The 21,965-nt window shown below is 44.0% G+C and overlaps 1 protein-coding gene across 9 annotated transcripts in view; it reads right to left on the bottom strand.

Moving 5' to 3' along the window:
• WNK1 (WNK lysine deficient protein kinase 1) overlaps positions 1-20,802 on the bottom strand; it is a 145,501-nt gene extending 124,699 nt beyond the window's left edge. For all 9 annotated transcript variants that reach the window (XM_090043411.1, XM_090043403.1, XM_090043404.1 and 6 more), the window contains exon 1: positions 19,978-20,802. In XM_090043411.1, coding sequence (XP_089899537.1) covers positions 19,978-20,670 — 693 coding nt within the window. In that variant the 5' untranslated portion in view covers positions 20,671-20,802. The remainder of the gene's footprint in view (positions 1-19,977) is intronic.
• Between the last annotated feature and the right edge of the window lie 1,163 nt (positions 20,803-21,965).

Genomic DNA, 21,965 nt, shown 5'->3' with positions numbered 1-21,965 from the left:
GGCTCTTCAGGGCAGGCAGGGCTACTCAACAGCCACAGCCAGTGCTGCCCCCAGCCAGGGAAGGGTCTGGCCTCGCAAGGGACCTGGCCAGGCTGCGCCAACGCAGTGCGTGTGGAAAACTTGTCCCTTCCCCAGCCCTTCAGCAGCCATTAGGAAGCTGCTGACGGAGGGACATGGGGTTTCCCATCGCAGCACCGCAGGCCACAGAAAGCGCCTTGGCAGGCTGCATCGCCATGTTAGACAAGTCTGTAGGCCACATGTTAGACAAGTCTGCCCTATGCGGAGAGGCTAAGGGACCTGAACCTGTTCAGCCTCCACAAGAGACGGTTGAGGGGAGAATCTAGTGGTCATTTACAAACTAGTCAGGAGGGGACCAGCAGGCATTGGGGGAGTCCCAGTACTCTTTCCTGCCACGGTAGGGGGTCAGACTTGATTATCTGCTCAGGTCCCTTCCGACCCTACCTACTATGACATCAAAATCGACTCCACAACTCAAACATGCTCAATTTCTGCTATTTCCTCTTTACTTCTTAGGTGCTAACAACCCCCTTTCCTTTTTAATGATCAACATGTTGCATTAAAATCAAGCTATCCTTTCTTTGGCTATTAGCTTACTCCTGGTCTCTCCCCTGCTGTTTTGTAGCTCTGCAATCTGTTTGTAGCTCTTTTCAAAACCCTAGATCCAACCATAGAGGCCAAGCTTCATCAGCACCAAAGGCTGAAACTGTAGGTTAAGCAACCAAAAACTGCAGATAATTCAGCTATGAAAGCATTAACTGCAGCCTTTGCCTGAGCAGGAAAAGTGAGAGTGAGCAAGCTGAAGATCAGGCTCTGTTCCTGCTCTATACAGCCATAAAACCACACCTTTTTTCTCTCTACTCTGCCTCCTCAAAAACACAAAGGTGTGCATGCTATTTGGAGGACTTGACAAGCAAGAAAATATGGTAATTGAAGACCATCATAAATGCACACACAGACTGAATGTACACACAGTTGCAAAGAAAACCTTTATTCCATTGATTCCCCAACTTGAGGGACTCCATTAGAGCATGGCTGAAGAAGTTTTGAACTCTGTTCTTTAAGCTACTTTTTTTTTTTTTTTTTAAAGCAAGACAAAACTCTATCCTGTAGGAGAATATTAGCATGAATGCAGGCCAACCATCTTTCAAGCCAGTACACAAGCCACTACCATTTAAGCTAGCTACTAGCAGTAGCAGGCTGCCATCCTATACACACCACACACACACCCACAAAGGCAAAGAAAGTGGCAAGAATCAGGTATCATCCCCCTACCCTTTGTTGCTACCCAGATCTTACCCCACACACCTTTCTACCTCAGATGTTCCCAGTTTGCCTGTTTGCTTGATTAGTCCCAATCTCAGATATCAAGCTAGAGAACCTCCATCCTATAATACGATCCATTCTTTTTAGCAAGTCAATTGCATTCTGTCTCTGCCCAATTCCCAATTTGTTTCCTTCTCTTCCACCCTCCAGTTATGAATCTGGTCCCTGCCCTACTTTTTTTCCCCGGCTACACCTCTTCCTGCCCCACCCTTACCTTCTCTCCCCAGGTCTGACTTGCTCCTTCTTCATTCAAGTCATGCAACTCCAAAATGCTCCAAGTACTCCAAAATGCCCAAGCAACCAGAGGCAAGGGAAAGAAACAAACAAGAAGCCCTGCCTCAAAAGCACCACCACGCAGCCCCAGCCCAACATACTGCCACCAAGGGCTGCACTGCTGTGACAGATTTGCTCCACAATGAGCATGTCTGAGTTTGGGGGGAGGGGAAAAGGTTCATATATCTTTGAAATTTAACTACTGATTTCTAGAGTCACTGCTGACTAGAGGGGAAGAATCATGTCCCTCAATCTGCTTGTAATATTCCTACTAATGCAGCCCACTATACTGTTAATCCTTTTCAAAACAAGGGTACACTGTCGGCTCATACTCCACTGTAATCCTCACGTCCTTTTCTGTAAAGTGCGTGGGATTGTTCCATCCTAAGTGCAGGACTGGCATTTCTCCCTAAAGAACTTCATGAGACTTCTTTTGGTCCAGTCCTCCAATTTCTCCGTCTCTCTGAACCCTAGCCGACCCTACCTACCCTAGATACTAGAGTATCTACTATTCACCACAGCTTGATGTCATCCACAAGTTTGCCAGAGACACTCCACCCCATCAACTATCTGAAAGTTGAATACATTGAACAGAAACTGGTCCCAGGACTGACCCCTGGGGCAATCCACTTGATACTAGCTGCCAACTAGACATCAAGCCATTGAAACCAATGATCCTTCCAGTTTTTGATCCACTTTACAGTCCTTTCATCCAATGTGGACTTTCTCACTGTGCCTGCAAGAATGTTGCGGGAGACTATCAAAAACCTTGCTAAAAATCTAGGTATCCATTCATTTTCCTGCATCCAGTCAGTCATCTAGTCACAGAAGATAATCAGGCTTGTCAGGCATGACTTGCCCTCGGTGAATCCATGCTGATGGTTCCTGATCATCTGCTCCAAGTGCCTAGAAATGGATTCCTTGAGGACCTGCTCCATGATTTTTTTCAGAGACCAGCATGTAGTTCTCCCAGACCTTCCGTCTTCCCTTTTAAAAGATAGACATTATATATTTGCCCTTTTTCCAGCTGTCCAGGACCTCTCTCAAATTGCCACAAGTTCTCAAAGATAATGCCCAGTGGCTCTGCTGATGGAGTTAGCTGATGCAATTGTATTCTCAGGTGCGTCGCATCTGGTCCTATAGACTTGTACATATCCAAATTTTTAAGTAGTCCTCAACCTATTATTTCATCACTGTCAGCTGCTCACCTCCTCCCCAAGCTGTGCTGCCAGGTGCAATAGTCTGGAAGCTGACCCTGCCTGTAAAGACTGAGGTAAGAGGCACTGAGTACATCAGTCTTTTCTGCATCATCTGTCATGAGGTTAACTTTCTCCATTCAGTAAGAGACCCCACATTTTCCCTGATCTTCCTCTTGCTGCTGACCTACTTAATAGAAACCCTTCATATCCCCTGCCAGCAGCAACTGCAGCTATGCTTTGGCCTTCCCAATTTCATCCCTGCAGGCCCAAGCAATACTCTTATACTCCCCTCCTTATTAGTTTGTCCAAGTTTCCACTTCTTGTAAGCTTCCTTTTTGCATTCTGGCTCTGTGAAGGAGTTACCTGTTAAGCCAAACTGGCCTTCTGCCATAATTTCTAGTCTTCCTGTGCATTGGGAGGGTTCATTTCTGCACGCTTAGTAAGGCTTCTTAGGGACTGAATAGGTGGTATTCTCCTCTCAAAATAATGGCTCTCAGAAACCAAGCAGCACAGAATCTAACAATGGAATGGCAGTGTAAGGTATTATCACCACCTTTTTCCCCCCAAAAAAGTTAAGACTACTAGGTCCTATGCTTTCAGCAAATTGAACATTCATTCTTCCAATTTGCCTTCCCTTAATTCTTACATTTCTGAACTTGAATAGGTGAGCAGGCATAACTAGGAAGAAAGCACTCTACTTTGGACTCACTCTCCTAGTGAACGGCAATATTTTGTGAGGAGCAACTATTTTGTCATTTGGAGTAGAAGTACACTCACCATATGCAGCACTGTACTGAACAAGAATATCAACTGGCATATAAAAATGCTTCCTCAATTCTGAGCCAAACAATAAAGACGCACACTAATCTTCAAAGCCCTGGTTAGAAGCCACACTGATTTTTATAATGCTGAACAGACTTTATTTCCTGTATTTGCAAACAGACTGGTGTTAGAAGCTACATACAGTTGTACGCATGCCGACTGCAAGAGATAAGTGAATTTTTCTTAGTGGCGGTGACATTATGTAAACAGATGTACAAGTTCCTCTGGAAAAAAAACATACATATAATGATTTTGAGGCTTGGTGATTCAGTGAGCCATTATATACCTTTCAGGAAAAACAGAACTGATACCGACTAAAAATTGGAGAAGATAGTTTCACAAAGTGAGCAGCAATTATAGTCTTCTAATCATTTTGACAGTTTAAAGTTAGATGTAATTATGAGTTTTGCCTTCCCTCCCCCAAACTAGATGCAATCTTTCTGGCCAGCAGAGTCCACTGAGGCTATACCCAGGTAAGACATCCTCCTACTCCTATATACAAAAAAAAAAGACCCAATAATCTCTCAAATTCCTTCTTGCTACATCAAGCATCTCATTTTGCCACTACCAAAATAGTATCTTTGTTCTCTCTACTTAGAGAACTCTTTTAGCTTGCTCATTTGGGTTTTTAAAATGGATAGTCTTCATTAAGATTTATTCTACCCCTCCCCCCCTAAAAAAAACAAACAAACAAAACAACCACCACCTCTTGAAACTAGATCCAAGGTTTAAAAAGTGAGGTGCTTTTAAACCATGCAAAAAATTTTATCCAGATAACAGGCACATCTCTGATCTTGATTCCATCTGCCATTTTTTTTTTCCAGGCAGACTCAAAGATGAAGTTTCTCACCAAAAATATTCTATATAGGACACCTAGAAAAGCCTTCCAAGACACAAAGGACATGGCTCAGGCTCACCGTTTCTTGTTATTTTGGACATTGCCAACACATTGGCTACTGTCTGTACAACTTAAGAAAAAGCAAAAACAGATCCCAGCTGGCTGCCTGGTACAGACTATGCAAAGTACCTGCAGTACCAATTAAACCCACTGACAATCTCTCCTGTTTTCTGATCTGTCACTTTCAGGGCAAAAAGTAAATTTAGTACCAAGCTATCATACAGATTACAACATCAAGATCTTATTTCTACCTTGTAGATCAGCCATACCAATTCAAACCTTTAGTCACTGAATCCAAGGTACCATATACAGAAGTTAAGACAATGGCATGTTACTTCCCCAACCATGATAGAAGGAGTAAGAAGTACCCAGGCACTGTTGAGCCTTAAAAACATGGAGTAAATCTTCATCCCTTCTGCTCTCCATGGACACCAAACTGCAAGTTAGCAGGTTAGACTGACTCCAGCAGCTGATTTTTGAGCAAGACGGGTATGGATTTCAGGCCTGTGATAGTCCTACTCTCCTTTATGAAAGCTCTCCTCTTCCAGAAGCCTGGACTAGGATCACTGTGGACCAATGGATCAGAAAGATCGCAGCAATGGGTAACCAACTGCAGAGCATTCCAATAACATCTTACTCATGCCTCTGTTCTCTCTCCAGGGACTCCTTTCACAAGTTACTACTCAAGAAAGAGGTGGATTATCCTAGATCTCAAAGCACTAAAATGGCATCTTAGTTCATTCCAAAGAAAAGGGGATGTTGGCACCCCATTCTGGTCCTCTCACATCACAAAAAGCTCACCTGTTAAAGCTCAGGATCATGGCTCTGGTCCCTTTAAATTCTTGTTAGATATCTAAACTAGCCTATAACTCAAGACCTGCAAGTCATCTATTGTTGTATCAGTTATCTGGTGGCCCCAATATATATACTGTCAACCAAAGGATCTGGTCTATTGTATGAGGTGCATGTGCACAGAAAGCAGAATCCTTATCGAAAGCTATCTTGAACTATGGTTACTGTAAGGTCAGTCACTGATTTTAATCAGATCAGTGAATGCTGAAACACTTAATGGAGTGGAGCTGGTTAATAACTGCACACTTTAAAAAAAAGGATCACCTTAAAAGTCTGTAGGTCAAGAAATCTTTGAGCACCCCTTTGGGTCCAATCAAAAAGTCACAATTTAGACCATTTTTAGTCAAATTAGGAAAAAGTTAACTGATTCAAGTGGAATAGGATTAGATCCCCAACAATTTAGGATGAGCATGTTACTAATCTGAGAAAGGCAAGAATTCAGCTTCCAGTTCTGATCACTTCTGCCTCTACTAGTCAGAAATGACTAATACACAACAGTTGTCTCCACAAAAACCTATTCCACAAAATTAATGACCCAGCCTGTTCTCCCATTAAAGGGTTTTTTTCAACCTTTTACTCAGTACTTAAATTTTTATGGCACTTTGTTTCACATTACGCTCAACAGTGCATGCAACACATCACATTTTGAAACAAAATAGCCAATGGCTATTGGCAGACTTCAATCCCCTTTCCCCAGTGCTACTGGAATAAATTAAGACTCATTTATACTTGGGTGGCAGCAGAAAACTTGACATAAATGGCAGGGGTTAACTTTTATTTTGCCAGTTAAGCAAGTAAACTCATTAAGAATATCATTACTGTTGATATGGGTCCTGCTTATTTATGTTTAGATGAAAGAATCTATATATGCTTAAAAAGTGTAATCAGCCGATACCAATTTAACCTAGATTGAATAACAACAGCAAAGCTCACTCCAAAAGCAAGAGTACTGCTGAAGGGGCAATGAAAAGTTTAAAGGTAACTCTACAACCACCCCGGTGGCTGCTTGAGATGGCCATCAATGGACTCCTCATCCTCCATCATCCAGAGGCAGAGGTTGGGATCTCAGGCTCACAAGCACATTTACTGAAGGACTACAGAAAAAGGAATTCACTTACAAAAAAAGTTCAACCTCACTCCTCCTTCAAAATAATCTGTTTCGACAAGTCTTGCCAGTAACAAGAGCTGCTGAAGTTCTGCTTCATCAGAATAGTTCTGGAACAATTTCCTCCCATTCTTCTTTTATTAAAGCAATGCCTACAATCCTTGAAAGTGACACCAGAGTTACCAACCTGATAAGCTCACAGCTGTTGGACTGAATAGTTCCAATGTGAAACAACTGACATGTTTCCATCCAGTCTTGATGACATGAGGATGACTGTTCATAATGACAATCTACAGCTACTTCCAAACATTAAAAAAGAACCCTCAGGAAGGGAAGAGGAAAGGGAAACTGCTGAGCTGGACTGCCCTTGACCCCACACACAAAGGGAAAAACTCAGCTGTCACTTATGTTTTGGTCATCTGAGAAGCAGCGGAAGGCATATTTGAAATGAGACACCCCTTCAGCTGTAGTCTAGTGTAGTCCATGGATTTTTCCCTTCCTGGAAAGAGATTTGAGAAGGGAGAAGACAAAAGGATAAGAGAAACAGATTCTTAAGACACCTGCAGATATTACTGGCTATTACAGTGGGGGGCAACCATTTCAGCAAGCGTGCCACAGATTAGCCCCATACTCTCCTAAAGTAACACTCCGATCCCCTTGCCCCTGCCCAGTCTACTGCTCTGCTCCCTGCCCGATCTGCTGCTGTGCTGGCTGTCCCATTTGTGGCATGTATCCTAGAGGTTGGCCATCCCTGATCTATTGGACTGCTTTACCAGCTGAAGTTTGGAACCAGACAAATGTTAGTGTTCTTACTCATAGGTTTTAAACTTTTTAAATGTAGTCACTTCTTTTTTGAATAGTATACCTGTAGAATTCCTTTTTTTCCACAAAGCATGCAGGACTAGTAGAGACACCATTCACTGCTCTAACAGATGTTTTGCAGATCACATGCAGAAAGCAGCCAACCAGATTTTGGCAAGACAGCACTATAATTATAAACTGCCCTTATAGCTTTTCCCATGCTTCTGACAGATGGCAAGAGACATTGTCAAGACCAGATCAAGAACGGAAGAGCCACCTCCATAAAGAAATATCTTCACCTCCATAAAGAAAAAAAGGAATTCAACAAGATTAAAAGAGATGGGTAACAGAAGTCTGGCTGATGGAAAGATACAGAAATAATATCAAGATGAAAGGCATTTCAGAAGTCTAGTACTGTAATAATTGCATCTTCTCTTACAAAAAGGCCACAACTGCTTTATAACAGAGCTAAAAGACATTAGGTAAAGATACCAGACAATTTTTTTTTTTTTGTAAAGATGTTAAAAGTACAACAGAAGCTTACCAGCAGCACAATTAATAGCTGTTCTAGTGTGCACAGTCCACTTTCCTACCGTAAGCACAAGGCAGCTCAGAACAAAAGCAACACTGGATTTAAAAAGATTCAACAGGAAAATGCCTCAGGAACCAAGTTAAACTTAGATTTTTGGAAGTATGAAAACAGCACAACCCAGGGCAACTCTGACTTGCAGATATTCTAGGTAGAAGACTTGACAAGTAACACTTTGGCATTCGTGTTGAACTACCGATTCTTGAAGAGCCATGAACCTCTCTTCCATGACACCTATGTCCTAAATGTTGGGGGGCTGGAGGGAGCGGAGCAGGAATGCAGCAGTTTCATTTTGTGCACTGAGTCTCCCCACCTAAGCAAAAAGTTGATGAAAATTCCTACATTTGCAGTTAAACTGAAGGACTTTAATCTCAAGCTACTTATATGGTCTTTTGCCTGGACACCTTTAAAGGTTTCAAAGAACTCAATTCTTGTAGAAAGCTTTCCACAGTTCCCTAATCAAGAAGCACAAGTCAGCCCATGGATGTTGTTGCAGGATCGACCTGTTCCTTGCAATTCTAATAAGCCTCTTAATAGATTACTACAACCAGTAAGTCTTACCTTCAGCCAAAGATGAACTATGCAGCTCCACAATATGCTAACATTTTGCCTTTGATAAAAGGAGGAGACCAGATGTTCTTATTAATAATGCCTAAAAACTAGGAGGTGCACTGATAGTCTGATATCAGATTGGCACCAATATAAATAAAATTGGCTATATTGGAAATTGGCCTGAAGTGGACAATAAATGCTCATGCATGAGCCTAGCCACAGCACAGCACAGCAGCAGCGAGGAGCACAGCCCAGCAATGTGGAGAGTTGCATGCAGCTAATAAGTCTGTTGTGATGGAAGTGGGAGGGAAGGGGCACAGGCAGGGGGCAGATGAACACATCAATACTTATACTGGCCTCCCCCCCACCCTGTGCCCTCCCAGGTAAGTGGCGGGAGCAGCAGCAGGAGCTGCTGGATGAACGGCATGCAGCAGCTGGGGGCACAGGGTCCCGCCCTGACTGGGCAGCACCTACCCCAGCCCCACTCCCTCCCCCACAGCAGGGGGCACTGATCAACCTCCCCATGCCCCTTCCCTCCCCCTCCCCTTTCAACATAACAGCTGGACTCAGCAGTATCAGAAAAAAAACCAGACTGATAGCAGCTGATATGCCTCCTTAAAAACTGGCCATCAGTATTGGCCCCCAAAATGTCTATTGGTGCAACCCTACTAAAAAAAAAACAAAACTTGTTGCCGCACCTAGTTCAGAAGTTGAGTGTAGTTTCCATTTCCTCACATTCACAATTTAAGACATTTAATCTACAGTGACCCCAAAGGATAATTGTATAAAACTGGGAAACTGAGGTATGGCAAAATTAAGTGGCTAAGACAAAACAAGTGGAAGTCACTACACCCAAAATTCAAATTAAACTGTTAACTCCCAAGCCTCTAGAATAAGTCTTCTACAAATTTACACACAAGCACATTATACAGTTAATTTCATGGAGAAAAATCATAAGCAGAATTTTGTTCTGTGATCCACTAATATAATTTAAGTTTCACAATCTACTTCAGGTTTAAGGTCATGAGATCTGGGACCAAGGGTTTGCTTCTCCCCCACTTTACCAACCCTCAGAACTCCTTGCTCAGGTCAAGGGTCCTGAACTCCATTACTGTTCCAGTCCCTGCAGTCTATGAATTGCACAGGTTTGTGCAAGTTGCAGAAAAGAGCTATTTATTACCATATTTACTCCAATCCAAGACAGCCCTGAATTTAAGGTGACCCCCCAATAATTATACTGTATACAAGGAAATATTTTTAATTTGTTATGAATTTCAAAGTATAGAATCTAATTGCTGGGGGGGTGGTCATCTTCAATTCCTGCCCCCCACTGCTGCAGGGGAGCAGGCAGTGGGGAGGTCAAGTAATAGGCCCACCAGGTATGCTACAGTTCCATTATTGACAGTAATGGTGTTTGGATGAATTTTCAGGCAGCAGCCACAGTTTTAAGAGCTTTGATTCTACATTATATACATAAACATGGTACTTAAGTCAACAGACACTCAGACCCCTTTTTACACTAGCATCATAGCTTCTAAGGATATGGCTGAAGAAACAAAAATTTGATGCAAGCAAGTCCTAGAAGCATTTGCACTCCAAAACCAAACATCTCACCCCAATATTGGCCACTATTTCTTTTCACCAGAAAATAAAATAGAAGTAGCACTGTTTGACCTACCCATTGAGAACCAAAAACTGCAAAAGCCATACTAAAAATCTGATGCATCCCATAATGGCCATTAAAAAAAAAGGTCAGATAAGAGATGCTACTGAAAAGCAATGTGAGATGAGCTAAGAGGAAGTGGCGGGGGTGAGGGGGAGGAAGAAAAAAGAAGGGGATGAAATGGGAACACTACCAAAATACCCAAATCAACCACTTCTTCAGTGTTTGGTTTAAACAATTTCTAGCACAGCATAAAACTGTGGTAAATCACATAACTCATTAAACCAGTTAATTTAGAAAGTTCCCTCCAAGGACCACTCTAAAACATAGACAAGTACAAGTGCTATGGTGTGTAGAAGACAATACTACAGAAAAGAAGAAAAAAAGGAGTTGCTTTAGGCTAACATTTCCTATATTATTTTTAAGATTTTTTTTTTTTTTTTTTTTTTTTTTAAAAGCCAACCTGGTTTACTGCTTTAACTGCAATATTTTTGGATGATATCATTTGTATGTTATTAACCTTCACCGGGATAGAAATAGTAAGCGTTTCCATAGTGTTCAAAATACATGTGTTGGGGTCATAAGCAGCTTGCCAGCAAGAGTCAATATAACAAAAACAATCACATGGTTACACCAAGACAGGAGATGAGAAAATAGCAGGCTAATATGGACAGAGGCCAGCAGAGAAAGAGTCATGTAACACTGATACAATTCAGTAGACTGCTCAATACCCAAAACCAGAGTCTCATCTACAGTCTTGTATTCCAAATAGTATCAGCGTGACCATTTTAACTGTACTAGTGCACATAAATACCTATATTCCTATGCTACTATTATGCATGTTTGAGAGGCAGAGAGAAAAATAATACATTAACTTAGCAGGGAGTCTAATTTCCCTATTTTTTGTCCACTTTCTCATCATATACTGAATAATTGAAGCCCACTGTCTTCAGCCACTAGTACAGTGAATTTAAGAAGCTGCAAGTTTAACTCACATTAACAAAAGCAGGAACAAGACAGGACCTCTTCCCCCTAAATCAGTTGCTTAAGCAGTCCTAACTTTCCCACCCTGGTCAATAGTAATTATCCTGCAGCAGGAAGCTAGATACCTAGTTTGATAGCTGTCAGAAGTTTTAGTCTGATAAAGGCTCACTGGCCTAAGTGAAGTAGTGTCCAACAGCTCTAAATCAAACTCCTATCAAATTAGTGTACAGATGTATGCTGAGATTGCACGTTTCCATGTGCATGGTACATCTCTTGGCAGCTCTTCCACCACATTTTAGTTCTACTGATAGGACAGAGTGAAGATGCTTGCACAGCTGTTGCCCAGGTGATAGCCATAGTATGAATCAGGCACTTGCAATACCACTTAACAAGCAGCGGAGGGTGCCCTCTCCCCCCCCCAACAATTTCCTCCTGCCACCTTTGTCTATGCATCACTTAGCAATACACAGACATTTTAAACAGACACATGTGCTTCAAACAATAAAAGTATTTATACAGTTTGCAATTTTGCCACTTTCTGGCTAAGTACACAGACAACAATGCAAAGGGACACCTGAGATCTAAAATATGAAGTGAAACCAGACTAAACAATCATAACTTTAAAAAGTTCTGTCCCCTTTCTTAGGGACTGCACAGACTGTTTCCTTCTAAAGGAAGCACTGATTACTTTTCCAAGCTGAACACGAAACAGATGCTAAGACAGAACAGTCAGGATTACAACCAGCTCCTAAATCAGCAGTGCAAGTACAAAACCAAAAAGGTTAAATCCTATTCACTCCGATAGCTTCAGGAGAAGGTCAGTCCTGCCCAATAAAGGATTCCTGATGCTCAACTGCAAATGCATCAGTGTGTCAGTTTTAAGCAGCAATATTTGACCTGTCAGAAGAGGAATTGCATATCAAACATATGGACACATGATGTTATACAACATCATTGCTTCATCCAGAAAATGATGTTAAAGCCATGAAGCCATTACACAAGAGGTCACTGCTTAGAATTCAGACACTCAGCCTTAGTCATGAAAAAAAATAAAATAAAAAATAAAAATCAGGAAAAGCCCCTTTTTAGTTTCTGTATGTCATTTAAACACAAAGTAAAGAAACTGTCAGAGTATGAATGAGAAAGAGCCATAAGCTTAAATCTTTATAAGTTTATGGCAAGTCTTGCCATGCTTTTTTAAAAACCACTAAGTGCTGGAGTTATGCCATTACATTAGAATTAATTTATCTTTAAAAAGTATCTAGCACTAAAAGACTGCTAACAGGTTGAAAAATGCAAACCCTAAAGATTCAAAAACAGAGAAGGCACTTAGAACCTAAGCTTTAATCATGTCTTTGGACTACTCTTTATAAGAGTAAGAAACCTGCTTAAAAATGCTTATGGTTTTGAAAACTATCATCTTCAAAGATGTGAGTATACATTGCATAGGTCCAACTTACAGCCATAGGTGGTAACTGCTGTTGAAGGTCTTTTTGTAAACTATTTAAAAGGAGTGAAAGCAAGGACAAGGATAGCAAGCATGAAGCCCCTAGAGATGCTTCTGCCTAAGAGGTACTGAACCCCTACACATGCATCACGTTAATCCCTTGCTGGCTGCCAGTTGAACATGTGGCCCACAGGCTCCTGCTCCACCACTATTCTCAAGGCTCCAGCTACTGCAGCAGTGGCAATAGCAGGGGAGGTCACCCACAGTGAGGGCAGCAAGAGCTACATGCAGCAAAGGTCCTGGGAAGCCCCACAGGCCCCAGACAGTGCGACCTGCATGGCCCCTTGCCCCTTGTGTTAGACTCTGCTTTAAAGCATCTTTTTTTGCTTGTTTCATTGTGCAAATTAGCAGCCTGACTATTTTCCATGTTTCTGAAGACTACTACTTTGCCATCACTGTCCCATTTGTCAAGATCCTTAACGGTTTCAATTAAAGCCCACTCAAGGGCAAGGCAGCTGCTGCTATACTCTTCAGTCAATCACTCAATGGGTTCTCACATCTACAGGCAATTTAAGTCATTCAGTACTATAACTAGCTCTGCCATGCCACTTGGACAAGCAATGGAGAAGCTATCCAGGGCAACTGCTTTATGCAATTAGCAGTAGAAAGAATCTTTAAAAAAAAAAAAAAAAAATTCTAATCTGTTGAAACTTAATGCAACTAAGGTCTCAAAATCAGAAGTGGTACGTTATACAATCCAGGGTATGGATTTGTGGTTACAGACTCCCCCCTCCCCCGTTTCAAGCTCAAGAAGTTACAAATGTCAAAAATAAAATGCTACATTAAAAATGGATCAAGAATGAAGACCAGAAATTTGAGTTCCACACTTTTCATTTCAAGGCACCTTTGTATTATCCACCTGCATTCATAAAAAGTTATTAGTTATGCACATATAAGCTCAAGTAAGTAATATTTATATTTACATGACAGGGTAGATTACCTCCATTAAAAGAAGTTATCAACATTTTCAATATTCAGTTGTACACAACTGCAAAACCTTTACTGGCTACCACCATTTCAGAGGGCAATTAAATTAAGATTTATTTCTGACATGCATTCATACAGAATACTATTAGGTAGGTATAGGAACTGCTACATCAGATCAGATTCAAGGTCCATCTGGTCTTGGGTTTTGTCCGATAGACAGCTCTACCAGACGTGGCACCAAAAATCCTTCAAACAGATGTAAGATGATCTCAACCCAGTCACTAACAGAAAGTTAAGCCTGAGACTTAACATCCTCCAAAAAAATATTTAAATTATTAAAGCTGCACCAACGTTGTTGCCATATTGGATCAGCACCAACAAAAGGAAGATTAACATTATGGGCTGCCAGCTTTTTTTGGCCGGTTCACCAATAAATACAATATGCCTTTCAGCCTGGGGCCCCAGATACCACGTGCATGCAAGCAGCCACATGCATGCATGCACGCACAAGCTGAGAAATGCAGCCAGGCAGCATGGAGAGCAGCACCCTGCAGGTAAGTCTGTGGAGGGGGAAGGGACAGATTGAGGCCCCCACGGTGAGGGAGAATGGGGCAGGGGCAGTGCAGTGAATGGGACCCCAAGTCAGGAAGTGGGATGGAGCCATGGGCAGCTCATCCAAGGAATCAGTATACAGGCACTTAAAATGGCAGTAGGGGCACTTGAATTAAAACGCATCAAATGAGCTTAAGCTCAAGTGCTGCAACCACCATTTTTAAACACTGCAATGCTTTTAACCGGAGGAGAGCTGAGCAGGACTAGGGCAGAGGCAGGCTGCCCACAGCAGGCTCTTCGCCCTGCTACCTTCATAGTTGGTAGGGTCGAAAGAGACCTGAGCAGATCACCAAGTCCAACCCCCTGCTATGGCGGGAAAAAGTACTGGGGTCAAATGACCCTGGCAAGGTGTTAGTCTAGCCTCCTCTTAAAAGACCCCCAGGGTACAAGCCAGCACCACTTCGCCTGGAAGTTGGTTCCAGATCCTAGCCTTGGCCCTGGGATTCATGCACTGGCCACACCGCATCCCCTGCCCATCCAGCAGTGGGAGGCACAGCTTGCCACCACCACCAGATGGGCAGGGGACAGTGCAGCTAATGACTGGCTCCAGGGGCAAAGGCAGCAGGGTGAAAAGCCCCAAACCTGCAGCAGGCAGCCCACCTCTTCCCTTGCCCTGCTCAGCTGCACTCCAGTTAAAAGCATCCCAGCTCTTTAAAATGGTGGCAGCAGTGCTTGAGCTAAAGCTCATTTAATGAGCTTTAATTCAAGCACCCCCACCGCCATTTTTAAGTGCTGGGACACTGATCCCCTGGACAAACTGCCCACAGCTTTGTCTACTCTCCCCCCTGGGGTCCCATTCATTCCCCAAGGCCAGCCCTACTCCGTCCCTCACCATTGGGGCCTCTATGTCTCCCCCCACCTCTTCCCCTCCAACAACTTACCTGCAGGGCACTGCTCTCCATGCTGCCTGGCTGTGCTCCTGTGAATTGTTATCAGATCAGTATCTGCCAATATGCCTAGTGAATAATCTGCTACCAGTATCAGCCAAGAAAATCTTTATCAGTGCATCCCTATTAATTATAACTCTAGATAGTCTCGATAGCTGCAGAATAGCTCCCCTGTTTTAGAGCAACAAAAATGTTCCTCTAGAAAATTCTGACTATGCTTCCAGATCTTGAACAGCAACAGCCTCCACTTTTCCAACAAGGGGCACAACCAGGAATTAATCAATATTTCAAAACTTATTCCAGATCCAGCTAACCAGAGAAAAACAAAGAGTAAATAGGTATGTTGTAATTCAAATGCACAGACCTACATTTTAACAACATCTTTTCAAGTCAGGCTTCCCTAAATGTGCAACCTGGACAGGCATTGAAACTGACTGTATGGTCAGCAGATACCAGGACCCTTTCTGGCTTTAAGTCTTGACCACGCAGTTCCTGACATGCTCGCAATTTCAACCTGCTCAGAAAGCAAGATATTAAGAGTTATTTCAATTTCTGTCACCCAGTATTTAAGTGTAATGAGGATGAAGAGATGTTTATGTTCAAATTGTTTTCTGTTCTTATGTCTACAGACTTCATTTTCCAAGTTAAAGCTACATTAATAAAGTTAAGGTTAGACAGCTAACATGACAGGATGATCAGCAATTACCCAAGGGCAACACCAATATACCCAGAGATGCCCTCATATCCTGTTTAAAGATTAAGGGTACATTTTGCACTCAATAAGAAGTTTCCTTGAACATGTTTCATCAAAACCAAAACGTTCGGCAAGTGTAGCTTTGGTATATGAAAGTATTTTGCACCTCACTACTTCCTGCTGTAGAAGTCTAAGAACCGGATGCTTTCTCATTTTTTCTGAGCTAAGCTGCATGTGAGAAAAGTCTCATGCTTAACTGTGAACACCGATGCTATTAAGTTTGTACCTACTCATTTTTATATCACAGCTAACAAAGCAAAAAGGCACTTACTGCTAAGGAAGAGGGGCTAGATGCATTCAATGGTAAACCCAAGCGCAGTGTAACCTGTAACCAGAACTTGGTTTTTACATCATAGGACAGAATAAAGCAAAATTTAAAAGTTATAAACAAAACTAGCACACACACACACAAAAAAAATATGGCTAAACTAGTCCATTTTCAGCTTCCTTTCACAGGAGCCACTATTGCACGATACTGTTTTACCAGTTTTGCTTTTGGAATGCTCATTCACACTGCTCTAATAGGGACAGGACTGATTACTCCCTATTGGAAATTCACATTAACCAGACTAATACTGCACTGATGCCACGTAATCTACTTTTGCCACGCAGGTACATCAGCAATACAGTATATTCATGTAACTATTATTTAGATCAGTAGAACCAAAGAATAAAGGGGAAAATGAGTGGCACAGCATTTGCCCATATATGAGCTTGACTACCTCTTAAACATCAAACAACTGACCACCGTCTCTGCAACCAGTCCTCCTTTCTCCATTAACTGGAAAGGGCCTTTCCTTTTTCGAGTTAAATCTTCAAATTCTTCATATAGGTCAGGCTCTCTCTCTCTCCAGGAAGACTATTTTTCTGTAATAACCATCTCACACATTCAGAAAGTGAGCAGAACTGGTGACAGAAACCACAGCAATCTCTTTCACCTAAATGCATCTTATGTGCCCCATTGCTTTTGGAAGACAAGACATTTAGTTGCTTTGGTAGATGTTATCTGTCCTGTTTACCGAGTTTCCAGAAGACAGTTAAAGATAGCCATGTCATCCAATTAGAAACAGTCATGGTTAACCCACTGGTAAGCCCATTCTAAGACTTTCCTGCAAAAGGCACCAAACCCTGGAACAAGGCCTATGAAAGCCTTGCTGCAATATTGTCTATAGTGTTCAAGTTATGAACTACAGACAAACTGGACAAGATTAGCAGTACAGTATATGCCTTTTCTCAGGAAAGTATTTCAAGCTTCTCTGATATTAAAGATCTACCCAAGACAGTTGGCTGTGACAATATCTAGAGAGCTTTAGGTACGTCTCAAGAAGGTACATCACTTTTTGCCTCACAGCTCACCCCCTCTCCTCACATTTCTAAATTGAAAAAGACTAATGTCAACATTTATAAGAACCAAGCTAAATGCTTATTTCATGCCAACACCCCTGACTAGTTTTCTGACTATGGCTTACATATATATAGGTAAGGTCTAATCATGTGCAGAGATGATTTATGGTAGAACTGATTACAAGAATCCTGAGCTGAAAAGGACAGTTAGTCATGCTCTACAGCTCTCCAATGCTTACAGTGCCCTTTAGCCCACTTTACACAGCATTGGTACTGTTAGAGCTCTAAAGGAAATAATATTAATTATATACATTATAATATAACGTATAAGTGAAAGATTTAAACAAAGCTTTTTCTGTAAATGAAGTTAAGATATAGTTCTTTTAATTCCTTCCCCTCCTCATTTGTATCAACCATAAAGCCAATTAACATATTTTCAAAAATCCCATATCATAGAAGGAAAACAAACTAAACTAGAAGTATGTGTCGTAACAGAGGGCAACTATAGAAGAATTCTAGCTCATTTATGCTCACAGGAGAAACTAATACAACCAAGGCCAGCAAAGAACCTGCTAAGTCACCATACTGCAACACTGGTTGCCCAGTATCATATTTATTATACATCCCTAAAAGGCCATACAGTAGTATTTTACTGATGGAAACCCAGTACAAGAACATTTCAATGCAAGTGACAGATCAGTCATGCACATCCTTACAATTAGTAACAAAATAAGTATGTAGCTGGTGGAACATTGACTACCAAATCCCACTCTAATAAAAACCAAAAGCAGCAAGGGGCCAACATATAGAAGTTGTAAAATGAAAAAGATACCTTTTTTTTCAAAATTAAGAGCTTATTTCTAATGGCTATAGGGCAATTCTCCATTCATGTTCTAAGGCTTGCATTTTTCCAGTGAACAAACTTAAAGATAGAGTAATATAATCTACATTACATTCCTGAAATTCAGCTGGGTGACAGCATTTAGCTCAATGTGTTTCTCTCTCAGAAAGTTTTCCTTTATATACAAAGGAAAACTCCAAGACAGAAATACATTACGCTGAATGCTACAATACTTCAAAACACAGAATTTAGTGACAGCAGTAATCTCTACTTCTATATTATTATATATAGTAGTTCACACACACACACAAAGCAAGTGATTATTACTATATAATAATAAAGATTACTACCACCATTATTAACTGCTATGTTTTGAAGTACTGTAGTCAAATTCTGAAATTCAATGCTCTGTCCCTAAATTAATTCCATAGAGAAATATATTTCAGATACCTGGTACTTCTGCAGGCTACTTTGTTCCTTAAAGTCTTCAAAACAGCACCCTATCATAACTTCTGCTGAAGTCAGAAGCCACTACTTCAAAGCTAACAACAGTAACAAATGGGAAAAATAAATCCAAGAGGGCAAGATCAGAGTTTCTACCATTGAGAAGAATTTCAAATCAAAGTTAATTTGGAGGGATGACTAAAATCCACTCTCAGTACAGCAAACACTGAAGGTCTGAGTAGATCCTAAAATGTAACTGGGCAACATCACTAAATGCAACCTGGAACAATGACAAGGGCACCATTGGTATAATAAAGTTGGGAAATTGGTGGTGAGAGCGGAAGGAGATTTGTGAAGTTAAGAGAAACTCAGTATGTGCTGATGGTACTAGCCATTAGCCAGAACACTAAAAAGAAACTTTATTCACAGCACACTTCAGAAAGCAAATGAGAGCTGCGAAGTCTTGTAGTAGTTTGTCTGACAGTAATAGTTGCTCTTCACAGAAAAAATATAAATAAGTTTTGGCACATGACACACTACAGCTAGTCAATTTGCGAGCAGCAAGCACTGCAGAGCTTGCTACTCAGACACTAGTAGAAGAGATTACTTTCTACTGGGGCTTTTCCTTTTGCCTCTTCTAATTTCTGAAAGGGAGGCACTCTTCGGCACAGAGACTCCCATCTCCAAGTTACCAAGAATATCAACATGTCAGGTGTTTGTAACTGGTACTCCAAGCTCTTCCCTCCCCATTAACCTTGTTGCACAGCAACCTGCCTCTAATTCAGTTATACGTGCTCTAACTCGCCAAGAAGCTCAGGCTGATCCTGACATCATGGGACTGCAGTTTAGCAAAGCCATATCCAAGAACTGTGAAGTACAGCAAGTTACCAGTTTAACTGGGCAGTCACCTGAAAAAGTTGAATTTTATCTTTTACAGCTCTACGGATAGGAGGCTTTATACTAGCTGTTTTATTGAGCAAGAGCAACAGACCCTACTTGGAGCTACAAGACAATAGTAGTGCACTGCACCAACTAGTTTGACAGCCATTTACCAGTGCTTTATTTGAATTTTGCTAGGATATTTCATAGCAGCTTCTAGCAGATGCTTTCATCACATGTGCGTGCTTTTACGTACACCAGTCATTTCTTCCCAAGTTACATCCCCTCTCCTAAACAGATTCAAACTTGAACTAGATTGCAATCCATGCAGACAGTCATGTTAGGAGCCCCCCTCTAGTCTGGCCATGCCTCCCCAAGACTAAGAGAATTTGTTAAGCCTTCCAGGTTGCCTCCCATTCTCCCAAAGATTTAAAGCCTTAAAAAAAACAACCCACAAAAACAAAAAAAAGTGTTGCCACAGACTGAACGCTGTTCCCCTCTCTGAGGCTGGTCTCTCAAGGGAAACGAGTCCTGGGAATAGAGGGGGCAGCCAGACCCAGGGAAGCAGCTGCACCCTCCTTTCAAGGAGTGGCTGGGAGTGAGCATGGCAGGACAGGCTGCATCTGCATCCCTGTCGGCAGCTAGTGGGCGGGCGGGCAAGACAAGCCCACTGCGCTGCCAGCTGCGAGTCATGTTTTACCTGCAGCTCACACCACGCGACTTCCACCGTGGTCTCGGTGTCCAGCCCTTTGTAGACTGTTTTGAACGAGCCCCTTCCAATCTCAATGTCGAACTTGAGGAAGCGGCCGTCGGGGGAGATGCCCACGGCTTTGGTCTCCAGCTCCTCGATGTCCTCCTGCTGCCGGGTGCGGTCCTCCTGCGCCTCGCGGCTGGCAGCGGCGGCGGCGGCACTGCCCGCGCTGCTGCTGGGGGGCAGCCGGGCCTCGTCCTCCTCCTGCTCCTCCTTGGGCAGCAGCGGGGCGGCGGCGGCGGGGTCCTTGGCGGCGGGCGGCTCCTCGGCGGGCGGCGGCGGCGGGGCGGGCGACGGGGCGGCGGGCTCGGGCGGGGAGGCGAGCGGCGGGGCGCTGCGCAGCGGGGCGGGTGCTGGCGGCGGCGGCTGCAGGCCGGGCAGCTCCAGGGCGGTGGCATTGGAGTCGCAGATGACGCTGCGGCGGAAGAAGCGGTGCTCGGTGGCCACCGCGCCGCGGCTGTCCTTGTCCATGGTGTGGCGGCGGCGCCGGTACTCCTCTCCCGCGCCGCCGCCCAGACCCGCGCCGCCGCCGGGGCCCGCCTGCTCCAGCCGCTCGCCCACGGAGCTGTCCGAGCTGGAGCCGTTCTTGGGCGGCGGCGGCGGCGCCAGCAGGCGGGGGCCCGCGCTGCCGCCCCCCGACATGGCGCTGGGGGCGCTCAGGCCGCGCCTGCTCGCGGCGGCTGCTGCCACAGGGGAGGGTCCCGCGGGCTGCTTAGCGCGGGGCGCGGCGGGGCGAGCGCGGGCCCAGCGGGGGCGCCCATGCTGCGGCGGGCGGCGCGACCGACATGGAGCAGGCCCCACACCGGCCCGCCTCACACGGCCATGGCGGCCGCGGCCTCCCGCGAGGAAGTGGCAGTGCGGCGCGGCGCGGCCCGGCCCCTCACGGGCGCGCCAATGGGCGGGGTGGGGGAGGGGCCCAGGAGCTACGGCTGCTGCCGGCCCTCGGCGCTAAATGGCGACGGGTGCCCGAAACCGACACACACTTATCGCGCGACCCGCCCCTCGCCGCTGTGCGCCTGCGCCGCTGCCGCGGGGCTCGCCGGGAGATCGAGTTTTCTCGGCTGGGCTCCGCCGCGGCCCGAGCCCAGTGCCGGCCTACGGCTCCCGTGGTGCACCGCGCCGGTGCAAGGCAGCGCGGGAGTCGCAGTTCGGCGGCGCCTTCGTGCTGGGCCCAGGCTCTCGCACAATGCGGGGGGGAGGGGGCAGGCCGGGCAACAGCCCTCGGGGCCCAGTTCGCACAGCGCACCGTTGTGGCAAGTCCCATCTCTGCTTTTTGCTGTAAACCTACTTGAAGAAGTCCCTGATTCGGGTTGGGCATGAGCAAATCCAAGAGGATAAAGAAGCTGGAAGAGGTTCTTTCCAAAAAGAGAATCTAAGGGCAGGAAATGATGGATAGTCTTGGGTTTCTTTATGAATGTCAAGAAAAAATAGGTAGTGCAAGGTTCCCTGGGTAAATCTGATATCTTTTATTAAACCAGCTCAAATAGTTTGAGTTGGTCTAATAAAAGATACCAGATTTACCCAAAGAACCTGGTCTGCCTATGTCCTTAGACCAACACGGGTACAACCTACACCCCGTAAGAAAAAAATAGGTAGTTCAAGAGCAAGGCTGTCATCGGACGGCCTAGGACTGACAGCAGAAGCAAGGGTATCTCGGGGCACTATGTTTTATTGGGCCCGCTTCGTTCTTAGGATAAATCCCAGGAGCTTTCGCACACAGGACGCTGCCCGGCTCCTTGTGATCAGACCTGAGGAAGAAAGTCTTGCATTGGAAAACTTGTCTAACTTCATCCCAGTGACAGAGCGGGGCGTAAGACATCCTTACCCCCCTCTACCCCAAAAAGGGTTGTTTTTTTCATTTAATCCCAAATCTGCTTGTTCTATGTTTTCAGCTTGTGCAGCTAGCACAGCCATGGACAGATCTAGAATTTTGAAAA

This window comes from Crocodylus siamensis, chromosome 4 (assembly GCF_052110815.1).
Source record: "Crocodylus siamensis isolate JL-2025a chromosome 4, ASM5211081v1, whole genome shotgun sequence".
NCBI lineage: Eukaryota > Metazoa > Chordata > Crocodylia > Crocodylidae > Crocodylus > Crocodylus siamensis.
The sequence above is the reverse complement of the archived record's forward strand: the minus strand, read 5'-3'. Positions and strand labels throughout refer to the sequence as shown.